The sequence below is a fragment of the Chelmon rostratus genome, chromosome 12 (assembly GCF_017976325.1).
Source record: "Chelmon rostratus isolate fCheRos1 chromosome 12, fCheRos1.pri, whole genome shotgun sequence".
Classification (NCBI taxonomy): Eukaryota; Metazoa; Chordata; class Actinopteri; order Chaetodontiformes; family Chaetodontidae; genus Chelmon; species Chelmon rostratus.
The window spans coordinates 11,181,204-11,193,259 of record NC_055669.1 but is presented as its reverse complement, the minus strand read 5'-3'; the positions used below and the strand labels follow the sequence as shown (position 1 = coordinate 11,193,259).

The 12,056-nt window shown below is 43.1% G+C and overlaps 1 protein-coding gene across 3 annotated transcripts in view; it reads right to left on the bottom strand.

Moving 5' to 3' along the window:
* Window positions 1-12,056, bottom strand: part of LOC121614989 (receptor-type tyrosine-protein phosphatase S-like) — a 67,077-nt gene that overhangs the window by 31,598 nt on the left and 23,423 nt on the right. For all 3 annotated transcript variants that reach the window (XM_041949105.1, XM_041949103.1, XM_041949104.1), the window contains exon 5: window positions 6,578-6,766. In XM_041949105.1, coding sequence (XP_041805039.1) covers window positions 6,578-6,766 — 189 coding nt within the window. The remainder of the gene's footprint in view (window positions 1-6,577; window positions 6,767-12,056) is intronic.

Sequence of the window (12,056 nt, the reverse complement as noted above, 5' to 3'; positions counted from 1 at the left end):
TGCCATGAAGAAAGCCTGTTTCTATCTTGGCAGTTAACTGGCAGCAGCTACACAGCTTTACCCCACGGCAACAACCCGACAACGCTCTTTAACTCCTCGACTTGTTTCTTTTACCTCCTCAGTTTTTATCCTCCTACCCTGATCCCAACGTGGTAAACAGTGTCTCCCTAAATGTGCTATAATTACACACAGTGCTCGTCAGGTATTCTTTTGTTTCTTTTGTTTCACAGACAGCTATTCTTACTGCTTTTGAATTTTTTTTTTGTGCTACCGGCCTTTTGAATTACCAGCAGTGATTTTTTTTTTCTGCTCTTTCAGCCTGCTCTGTCACATTCATCTCATCTGAAACTGACTTTGACATGAAGCCTGAGGAGGAAGCACAAAACCATGGATTACACTCTGCTGCAGGAGGAGAGGAAGAAGACACGACTCAAAACGCACTTCACACACGCACACACACGCACACACACACACCCACACACACATACACACACACACAAAGCACTGTGCTTTCTATCAGATCTTCTGTGAGACCAATAAAGGGGGTCTAGCTTGTAAAAGATGTGCAGAGATATATAGAGAAGCAGAACATATAGCATGTTCTGCCCTTATACGGATTTTTCATATATGAAACCACAACACAAACAACATGTAAAAGTTCTGCATTATAATTATATAAAGGATTTGTAAAAAAAAAAAATAGGTTAAATGATTATGCAGAATGGTCCCTTTCAGAATATAAAATGTTACATAAATTACAGAATTGCATTATTGTTAATTATGCATTAACATGCTAGTAGCATTTGTAGCTAGTTGCATCCAGATTGTTTGTTTGCTTTTTTGTAATTTAGGTGAAGTGACGCTACTAGGTATTACACATATTGTTAGGTTTTCTAATCTATAACAGTGCACATTTTTTTATACGATGATCATACGATCTGTTAAATCTTAATTTGAACAGTATATTCCCATACTAAGGGAAAGCAGTGGTGCATTAAAATTAAATGTAGCACTTGAGTTAATATACTTACTGGTTCCTTTCCACCGCTGCGGACATATATAATACACATGGTGTGTTATCCTAATGGCGAAAAAAGCTTTCAGTGATTGAATCTTAAAAACCCAGGCAGTTAAGCACTAAAAGGTTCCAGGGAGACAGTTTGTATGTGTGATTCTCCAAACTACGCAGTGGCTGATCAGTATATGCAGAAGTTTAAACAGCATGTTTTTGGAGGCTCAGAGGAGGAAAGTTTGACTTGTTACACTCACACAGCTGGGGCACAAGTGTGTGTTTGAGTGTGTTTAGTGAGCCGAGGCCCTGCTAGCTGGAGCTGTCATCCATTTGCTTCTGTCTTCTGCATTACATGAAAGAGAAACAGCTCGTGCCCTCCTCTTTCTCTCTATTTTTCCATCTCTCATTTCCCTGTGGTACAGGGCAGAGTTGGGAGATAAACAGGAATAAATTATCTGCTCTACAGGCCGAACCTCCGCTCCAGAGAGGGAGGCAGAAGGAGAAGCGAGAGAAAGACAGAGTGGAGGAGAGATGGAGCTGGACAGGTGGAGATCCGCAAACAAGAACTCATCTGACAGCTGGAAGCAGCTCATATGGCTAACCATCAGCACAAATTTGAAATCGGCAATTGAAATCTTCCTTTATGCAGAACGTGCTGCTACCATACATGGTGTTCAGTATATATGCATGTAGAAATATCACCACATGTACACACAAACACACGGCACGGATGGATATGTAGTGGTGGACAAAATTAATGACAGCCAGGGCGGAAAAGCTGGACAAAAAGCTGTAAAAAGAGAAAGTGAAATATAACAGATAAGAAGAGGGAGAGCAGTTTGTTAGTGAGTCTGGAAGCTGCTGACAGACCCAGAATGAGATGTGACTTCAGTAAATTGAGCTGCTGTGAAAATCGCGGACGGTGTATTATGTCTGCTGGGCAGAGACTCAGCCGATCAGATGGCAACAGATACCGCTAACCCGATAGCTCTGCCAGAACATCTAGGTCAAACAGATCACCTGGACTCCGGTCTACCCCCCGAGGTGAGACATTAACTTCGAACTGGGACCGGACAACAATCAAGACAGGCCGTTATTTTTACCACAACATATTTACTTACCACAGATTAGAAATAAAACTGCTGAGATCACTATACTATAATTCAATCATGTTTTTTTCTCAAATTTCCTGGGATGTGAATCCAAGGGTTACATAATACTGAGTATACAGTGTAACTGATTTAGACCTGAAATGATTTGTCCATTAATGGATTGACAGAAAGTTAAAGATCTGCAACAACTGTTAGCACTTTTTGCCAAATAAGTTCTGACTTGTCTAATGTGAATATTTGCTGCAGTCTTTTAGTCTTATATAACAGTAAACTCATTATATATAAGTTTTGGACTGGTGGTCAGACAAAATCAGACAACATCTGGGACTACAGGAAATTGTGACAGGCACTTTCGCAGACACAACCAATAATCGATTGTGAAAATAATCAGCATATTAATCAATGAAAATAATCATTAGTTAATGCCCTACATTGAGTCCTTGTGGATTTATCTGTGCCTCATAAAATCAGATCTAAAAAATTAGATAAGCAAGTACAAGAAATTCCAGCATAAATGATATTTAACCACACATTCAGTCAGTCTGGAAACATCATCTGTAAAAGCTTTGTCTATCTCGCCATTTTAAGAAGAAATGCTGGATCTTCACCAAGAAGAAAATCATTTGTTTTTTGGCCATTGTCCTAATTTCCCACCAAATTTCATTGAAATGTGTTTTTGAGATATCCTGCTGACTAACAGACAGGCAAACAAACAGGAACAAAAATAACCTCCGTGGCAGAGGTATTTAATGATGCACAGGCCGCATTTTGAGTCAGTCCTGATGAGAGAATCTTTTGTGGGGGTGGCAGGGGGGGTGCCTTTCATGTGAAAAAATAGTTTTTCTCTATTTGTGTGCTCAGTCAGAATATCATGGTTGTAGTGTGCAGAAACTAAACTGTGTCTTTTGTGTGTTTTTCCCTTTTCGCATTAAATAAAAGTGACCTAAACCATGACCATTACCATATGCACAACCTTTGATCAGATCACAGTTCTGAGCCAAGACAGGTCCATCCATTACCCAGCAGTCAACCTCGGGGTCCATATTGCATGCCATCTGTTAGTGTAGGTCTACAAAAGGTGTTAAGTGCTAAGGTAAACTCCCCAGATCTCATTCCCAAGATTGTCGTGGTTCTCCTTACCTACGTCTAAACTGGTGCGGCAGATGGCATGGGAAAATAGATGGCTGCCTTGGTTGATGTATGAAGATGTCAGGAGAAGTTCAACTATACTGCGCCATATGTTTCTAGCCTCAGGAAATCGATAGCGTGTACCTGCAGGTTTTAGGTGTGTTCGCATGGCGCTTATGGCTGTCAAGAGCCACGTTTTGGACAGTTACCTGCGGTGGGAGGACACCACAGATGATGGATACTTGTGGACTGTGAAATGGCTAGGAGTCATCTTTTGTGGGATTTGAGTGCAGTCATTGTCAATATCATTTTTCATCCTGACCCACATGGCTCATAAAAATATTTCCAAGACCCAACAGAGAAAGAAAAGGAGAGAAAACAATGTTTGCGGCCCAAAACAGATCCCTAGCTGCAGTCCAACAAGAGCTGGCAGCCATCCACTAAATCAGAGGCATTGTTCGGTGGGCGCCCCCATTAAAAGATCTTAAAGGAGTGTTTCATCCATAACACATCTCAGTGCTATTTTGTGCCTAGCTCAGGTGTAATTGATTTCCTCCAAGTCATTTCACCGCAGTGTTTGGTTCATTATACAGTGTATTTTGTTGTTCAGCTTTTGGTGATTTGAAATCCTATTAAACCCTGCAGTGAATCTCACTGAGCCATTTGTCTTGCTACTGTTTCATTGATGTGATATGTGGCCTAACGGTCTGTACCGGTGAATCAGTGTCATGTCTCCCCTGTGACACCCTGCGGGGGACAAAATGAGCCTCAGAGCAGACCAAGTGAAACTTATTATGATAGATAGTTAAATTATTTACAATGTGTTTACAAGGGCTATGAAAGTATTCTGTGCACAATGCAGTATACCAATAAAAATATACCATACTGACTAAGAAAGAAAATAGTAAACAAAGCATCGTTTCAAGATGAGAGGGAGGTTTTTGTTACTTTGTAGCTCCAAGGCCACCAACACTTTCTCATAAATTATAAGTAGAGAATAAAAAACATTTGCATACTGTTTATTGTAATTAGGGATCTTTAAAACAATCACTACACTGCTCCCATGCTGGCATGTTCATGATATTTCCAATAAATTTCAGAGGGGTTTTTTTTTGTCAGTGTATCTATCGTTTCACCTGCATCCATGCAGCAGCAAGGCTGGTCCCACTCCACCCACACCCACTGCAGAGTATTCTTCACAGAGGCAATTACACTTCAGGTACTCTGTATGTTACAGTGGCAAGATTCCATTTTTACACATCACTAGGTCTCTGGAAATTATACTGGGAATGGGTGTAGGAGCTAAAACTGGTTCCCATATCGTAGCAACCGTAACTAGGCACGGCAGTCCTGACAAGCTTTGTATTCCTCCACATGTTGAAGCGATGTGCACAGGGCCGCAGTGTCAGCGACGCTCCAGATATAAAGAGTTTGAAGGCCATTTTTCTTTTTCCAAACCAACATACAAAAGCAAACCTGTGTAGAACAGGCTGTGTTGGTGCGTGCTATCTGCAAACATCAGCATATTACCTACAGTAAGACTAACAGAGTCTTATTTCCCAGGCTGCAGAGCACATCTTTAGCTAATGTTACACTATTTTGTCAGGGTTAGAGGTTACGTTAGAGGAAGACCCACTCAGGACTGTATGGTATTACCCGACTGTGTGAGAGAAAATCCTGGATGCTGCTGTAACAGAGTTTGGACTAACGTTGGCGACTCCGTCCTGTTCTTCATTAGATGTGATTGCGTTCCAGGAACCTCAGCCAAACTCGTTACTCGTAATAGCATTATGATGCCAAACAGTACGTCCACATCCTTGTAAAAGTGCAATTACAAACAATAAGGCATAAATCTAACTTCTGTTGCTTAAATACTGTACTATAATCCAAATCCAAAACAGGGATTTTGTTAGAAGTAACATAACAGTGTGATATTACGCTTTCCTTGTCATAGTGCACTACAATGCTTTGGTTAATAGCTCTATCTAGCAATGCTGCACCTTTACTTCCGTGTCCTCTACATTTTACTTTTTGCCTGGGGCTTGTAGCTTTGCATAATAAATAGTCTAGCCATAATTTGCATATTTGAGGCCCTTTCATGTGTTCTGGTTCTGACAGGCTTTCCAACTAACTCACAGCTAGCAGTTATTAGCTGTAGTTAGCTATGCCTGATTAAAACTGCTACTTACAGTGATCATTTCAGCCAGCAACAGTAGCAACAGTAACTAGCTGAAAATTTGAAAGTGTGAGACTCTTAAATTAGTTTAAACAGCGTCATGGCAAGGTCTGCAAATGGAGACGCAGACAGAAGGTTGACAGAGGGCACTAGTGATCAGTGAAGGATGCTGGCTGACAGCAGGCAGATATCGGGGCTGGCAGGACGGAGGAGCACAGAGAATATGGATGAAGCAACAACAAAATGGTTTCGCCTCACCATCACTTTCATTCCCCCTGAGGACGACTGAGTGAGAATGGCTGAGAAAATACGCGACTGCCTACTTCAGGAGACACTGTATCATCTGTACAGAAGAGCATAAACAAAGCTGAACAAACTGTCTTAAACGCAAGATGTGATTCCTCTGCATTCACCCCTCGATCTGTCTGCACACACACGCTCTCTCCCCTCTCTCTCTCCAGCAGCACAAAAAGCTCCCCTCCTGCTTTTCCCTTTTGATATCGCTGGCAAAGTGATCTTACGTTCCGATTTTGAGACAGTGAGCTCGTTTCACACAATTTCAGGCTGGGCGGGTCAAAAGATAAGAGGAGCATCAGTTAAATAGCTAATGTGAAGAAACTCCCATCTCTCGTTCTATTGATTTTGAAATCGAGAAAAAAAAAAGAATTATGGTTGTTTTGGGGTAGATTGATTATTATATTAAGCATATATTTCAAAGTGAATTTACTTTATAATTGCGTGTGAACTTTTTCAACTCATTTCTAATAAGTGTATATAAGATGTGGCATTTTTTTCAGTTGCATGATGGTTTTTAACCTTTACAATCCACAATGGAAGGAGATTTGTGCCTTTAAAGTGTCATCTTTCAATAATCTTTTCTCCCAAATGTTCATAAAAACAGGCTTTTTTTGGGCTTAAGGATGGCACAATTATCCTTTTATGAAATTGGCTTTAAAAAGGTTTTACACCCCCAAAGGATGTAGATAAACTCAGAGAGGAGCATGTAATCCCTCAATCCTAATTAAAACATGATAATCACCAAATTTAGAGCAACAGGGATTTTACCTGATAACGATGCTAAGCTTTAGATGCACTGCTTGTTTACTTATTTTCAAATGAAATAATCTGACAATAACTCATCTATCTTACCTGATCGGAGCTGTTTGATGCGACCCTGGCTGGCGCTGGGGTCCACAGGCAGGAAGTCTTTGAACCAGGAGATCTCTGGGTCGGGGATGCCGCTGGCAGCGCACAGCATGGTGGCCGTCCTTGTACGCTCCACCACTTTCAGCTGGGGACCCATGTCTATACTGGGGAAGCCAAATGGCAGCAGGTCCTCTGGAAGGATGCAGAAAGAAAGTATTCAGAATTTGCAGATGCTAGCAGGATCGAACGTATATCAAGCCGTCAAAAATGGCCCTTTTAAACAAGTCTAAGAGGCTCCGTGATGCTTAGGCACAGCCACACTTTGAGCTAAATGCTAACATCAGCACGTTAATATACTCATTACAATGCTAAGATGCAGGTGTTTAGCAGGTTGCTGCTCATTCTGCCATCCCTAAAGTCAAAGCACGGCTAAAAACAGATCATGAAAAAGTGACTTTATCTTGGAGCGAATCCACTGGAACAATAACCAACAAACGTGTGCACTCCTTATTTTTGGGGGACAGTTAATCTGCAGTTTATCTAAACACAAACGACTGGTTTATCTGCCTGCATGCACAGACACAGACGCAGCCCTGCCATGCCTTCATTCCTTTATTTACTTCTTCTGTGGTGAAACATAAGACTCACTCACACACAGACAGTGATGTGAGAGCCACTGTTTCCCCGCCTTTAACATCTGCAGACCCTTGAAAATGGAGATACTGGCGAGGACAGTGGAGCCACTATACCCTTCCTCATCAAAGCTGTGTGTTCGTTCTTACAGCTAGCTTGTCATTAGGTGATCTAGTAGGCCGGCAGACACACGGCTAGGTTTTAGTGTGTGTGTGTGTATGTGTGTGTGTGTGTGGCTGCATGTGTGTGTGTATGTGACAGGCCGTTTCTACAGGAGTATAAACATACCGCCCAGTCAGCAGGAGTTACTTAAGTGCCCACACACACACACACACACGTAAAAAGACAGCCAGAGACACACATACACATACAGTACACTCCTAACCCAGAAACACAGGTGTTTGGTGGCAGTGGCAGTGAACTGTGAGTTTTCCATGGTCTGGCTCTGTGGTGGTAATGATTCCTGTCTAATAACTATGCAGAGAGCTGCTCAGAAACAGCAGCAGCAATTAGAAGCTGGGATCAAGAGGAGGGGCAGGGCACTGGGGGTAATAAGGACTTGTTAGCAGTAATTGTTAAAATGTACCAACGATTAGAGAGGCCGATCTGGGATGTGTCTGGATATGTCTGATTACGTTGGGGGGCAGTGGATAAGTGTGTGCGTGAGGGTGTGTGGATGTGTATTACTCACGTTGTGGATACATAAATCTGTTTCCACAGTCACATGTTACGCAAGTCCCCATAATGTAAATCATTAAATTTTAGGGTGAACACTTGGGTGAAGGTTAGGTTAAGAGTGAGGGTTAGGTGGTTATGATCATGGATAGGGTAATTCTCCAGGAAATGGATGTAAGTCTATGTTTTGTCCCTCAAAGTGTTGGAAGCATGCCTGCGTGTCTGTGTGTGTGTTTGTGTAAATATTTGTTTCTATAGCTATGTTCTTATTAGCATCTTCACAGATTTGTGCGACATGTGGAATAATGTACAAAAACACATCCACACACAACCCAGGAAAATGAGGGCGTGTGCACGCAGAAAAGCAGTTGCTTTCCATTTCACACTCACACAAACACATCCACATACACTTTCTCTGGTGAATGAGATTAAGCAGCTCGGTGACAACAGTCCAGATGGCCAGACACGTAATCAAGCATCCATCAGGCTTCCTGCTTCCTCCTCTCCTTACCATTTTAACCACTCTATCTCTCTCACACATACACACAGACACCTCCCCCATACCTGGAACTATAATTATATATTTCACTTTCCTGCAGCAGCAAAGCAATTACCAAGATGGCAATTTCCTCGGCTAATAAATCAAACCCACGGGGGCCTCTTGATTGTCAAGCACAACAAAACCCCATAAAAGTTAGCTAGCTCAAACCGGGCATCACTGACAAAACCGGAGCCAAACACAGTCCGAGACGCAGAGCGCGGCCACGTCAACTGTCGGTGTGTTTTTCCTCCGCTCCTCTCCTCCTCCGGGCCCCCTGCTACCTAACCACATGACAGACGTGTACCATCTGTTTCCACACTCTGTGCGCTGAGGACGAGTGGCTGAGTGGAGATAGGATCTATCGCTCTCGTTCTCTCTTTCCACAGCCATCAGCTTTGGAGAGACCCCGTCGGATAAGAATGTCAAGCCACTGCTGATGACGGGGCTGCGGGGAGGAAGGAGAGGAGAAATGCCACAAAAGACGAGAGGAGACATCAGAGCTCAGAGGAGCGTCCGGTGGAGACATTTGAGTCTGAACGCTGTGGTTAGAGCTCAGGTGTCCATCAGGCCTCATACCAACTGTCTGATATCAGCCAATGGAGATCTAAGTGGAAGGGGGGAGGGGCACCTACCTCCCATCTTCCACTGTCCCCGAGTGATCGGTGCTAATGATCCACCTGAATGGAGGCCAGTGGTACGACCATTGATGGGAATAAGGAGGAAGAGAACGGAGGGAGAGGGGGGAGATTGATTGGGAGGTCAGGAGGCGAGCTCCCCCGAGGCGGGGAATATGCTCGGCCTACATCTGCTCCCCCTCTGCCCTCCCCCAATCCCACCCCTCCTGAGAGGGTTCAGATGGTCTTTTTATCACCCCGCCAGCTACAACTACATGGACTCCCTGGCTGTTAATTAGAGCACGCTGCTGCAGCAGGCTCGGGGCGTGTGCATGTACGTGTGTGTGTTTGTGTGTGTGTGTGTGTGTGTGTGTGTGTGTGCATGGGTGTGTGTTTATAGGGGGTGTGGTTCTGTATTCCAGTCAGGTCTTTATCAACAGTGCAAATATACAGTGCAGGAAAAGCGAAACCTAGAGAGAGATGAATGCATGAAGGGACAGATTTTTAGATACTGCCATATGACATAAAAACCACGTTATGACACAAATACAGTAAATTCTAAATAAATATAAAATTACTGTTTTTAATGTTTGTTGTTTATGGCTGAAAGTTTTTGATAATATAGCTGATTGTGCTTATTTTCACACAACAAATCAGTTATCATGGTCAAGATTATTCTCCTCCACGGTTCATTTTTACCCCTCCTTTGTTTGGTTAATCGTTTATTTTCTAAATTGACACAAAATAGTGTAAAAATTCATCACAATGTCCAAGGTGACAAAATTAACAATGTTTGGCAGTTGTGCTAAGACACAATCAACAATCATTGTTCATCATCTTAGTTCATGTGCATGTTATTCTAGACACCTCGACTCCTGCAACGCCGCCTCTACATCAAGGACCACAATGGAAATAAGAGCTGGACTTGTCTTGTTTTATCCTTTTCACATTATGTAGATTTGTGCATTTGACCTGGTGTCCACCTTTGCATGTGCCAAGCAAACTTAATTACAGAAAATCAACAGTTCTCATTGTCATTTTTACTGTGATTAAAGAATGCAGACACGAACAAAATGTAATGAGTGATAAGCTGGATAGATAGATAGATAGATAGATAGATAGATAGATAGATAGATAGATAGATAGATAGATAGATAGATAGATAGATAGATAGATAGATAGATAGCCCAGCAGCAGACTCATATTCTGTTCTGCAGATACAGATAAACAAGCAGGCAGGTAGTTGTACTGGACACTGAAGTACAGTTCACTGGCGAGGAGAATAGAGAGCTACAGGTATTCAGCCCGGCTCCTGGATGAGTCAGCGGCTGCTTGAAATAGATACTGCGGGCACGGCCTTGATCACACTTTTCAACAAATGAATCATTTATCAAACACAAACACTGCTGTGCAAAAGTACCGCTTATTTCTCATCTCCTGGTTAAATTGATAAGACAGCCTATGGAAAAATGCGCCATGTGTGTATAAACACTGTGTGTGTCAACAGCATTTGGGGGAACATTGGCAAGTCCAACCAGTATTGTTCCCTGGAGCTTTGTGTTTGTGTGTATTTGTGTGTATCAAGAGGTTGAGAGCGTAAATTTTGGCCTGGTTATGTTTGCAGAAGGGCAATCAGGCCCTGTGCCCAAAACCAGTCGGTGGAGCCAACCGAATCTGGGCAAATATGCAATTCATGCGTCCGCATGCAAACACACACACACACAGATACTAGGACACAGAAAAACACACACACACAAAGTCAAACACATAATGCATATGATGCAAACAAACAAACATGAATCCAGGTTTCCTTTTCCTGTCTCTCTTTGTATTTCCCTCAGTCGCACAAACACTCGCTTCCACACACAAAATTCTCATTTGTCCCGGTTAAGAAACAGGTTGCCTATTCATCTTTCAGTTCATTTCAGAGGGGAATGGCCATGTGCACGAAAGAAGCCTGAATAAAAGCCGATCTCAGGGAGCCTTATTCAGGATTAATCTGCCAGTGCTCAGCAGTCTTCAGAGGCTGTAATGCTTTGACTCCTATAGACTGCAGGAGGGCTGAACGGGAGCACTTTAAATGCTAATGGGCCTTTATGATAATACATCACAATACAATGCGAAATCAGACTTGGAATCGTAGATCAATCCCACCAAAAACCCACATGTGTCCCCACCATCCTGAGCCCTGCTTTGGCTCTCCGCACAGATCCAGCAGCCGGAGACTAAACACACAAAACACGATGATCCAACACATAACAGTCTATTGCATACAAACATGCATGAAGAATAGACTGCAAGAAAAGAAAGGAGGGAATAAAACAGTGAAGATGAGGGGTATATATGATGAAAGAGCTGGTTCTCCACTGAAGGAGTGTAATCCTCTTGCAGGCTGAGTTGATACTCTCAGTTGTTTCCAGACCGAAATGCTGCTTGAGCCGCCGGCCTGCCAATGCAGCAGACGCCTGGGGGGAATCACTGATCTGACTCTGTTGTTCATTTGAAGGGTGTTTGCCGTGGTGGCAGAACATCTCTCCTCCCCCTTCTCTCTCTCACCCTCTTCCTCCCCCATCCCTCACCTCCCTTTCTCCTAAAATGGGACACTGGGAGGTGAGTATAATCAGGATTACTCTGCACAAACCAGCCGTACACACACAAATATGCACATGCACACACCCATACACAAAGAAATCCATGTACATGCATTCACACACACACACACACACACACAGTCATGCAGGTTGCTCATGCACACACACACACACACACACACACACACACAAGCAAACACATACTGTATATGCACAGCTGCAGTGATGAGAATCTCTCGCCCACCAGAGGTTTTCGAACATGCAGAACTGCAGATATTCACATCTCCTGAAGGCGGAACAACACAGCTGCAGTGTCCATAGAAAAGAGCAGTTCGGGTGGAAAGGGGATAGGGTGGGTTTGGAGGAGGTGAGTGGGGGTGGAGCAACAGAGAGCTTGTAAAAATGCAAAAGGAGGAGAGAGGAGTGAG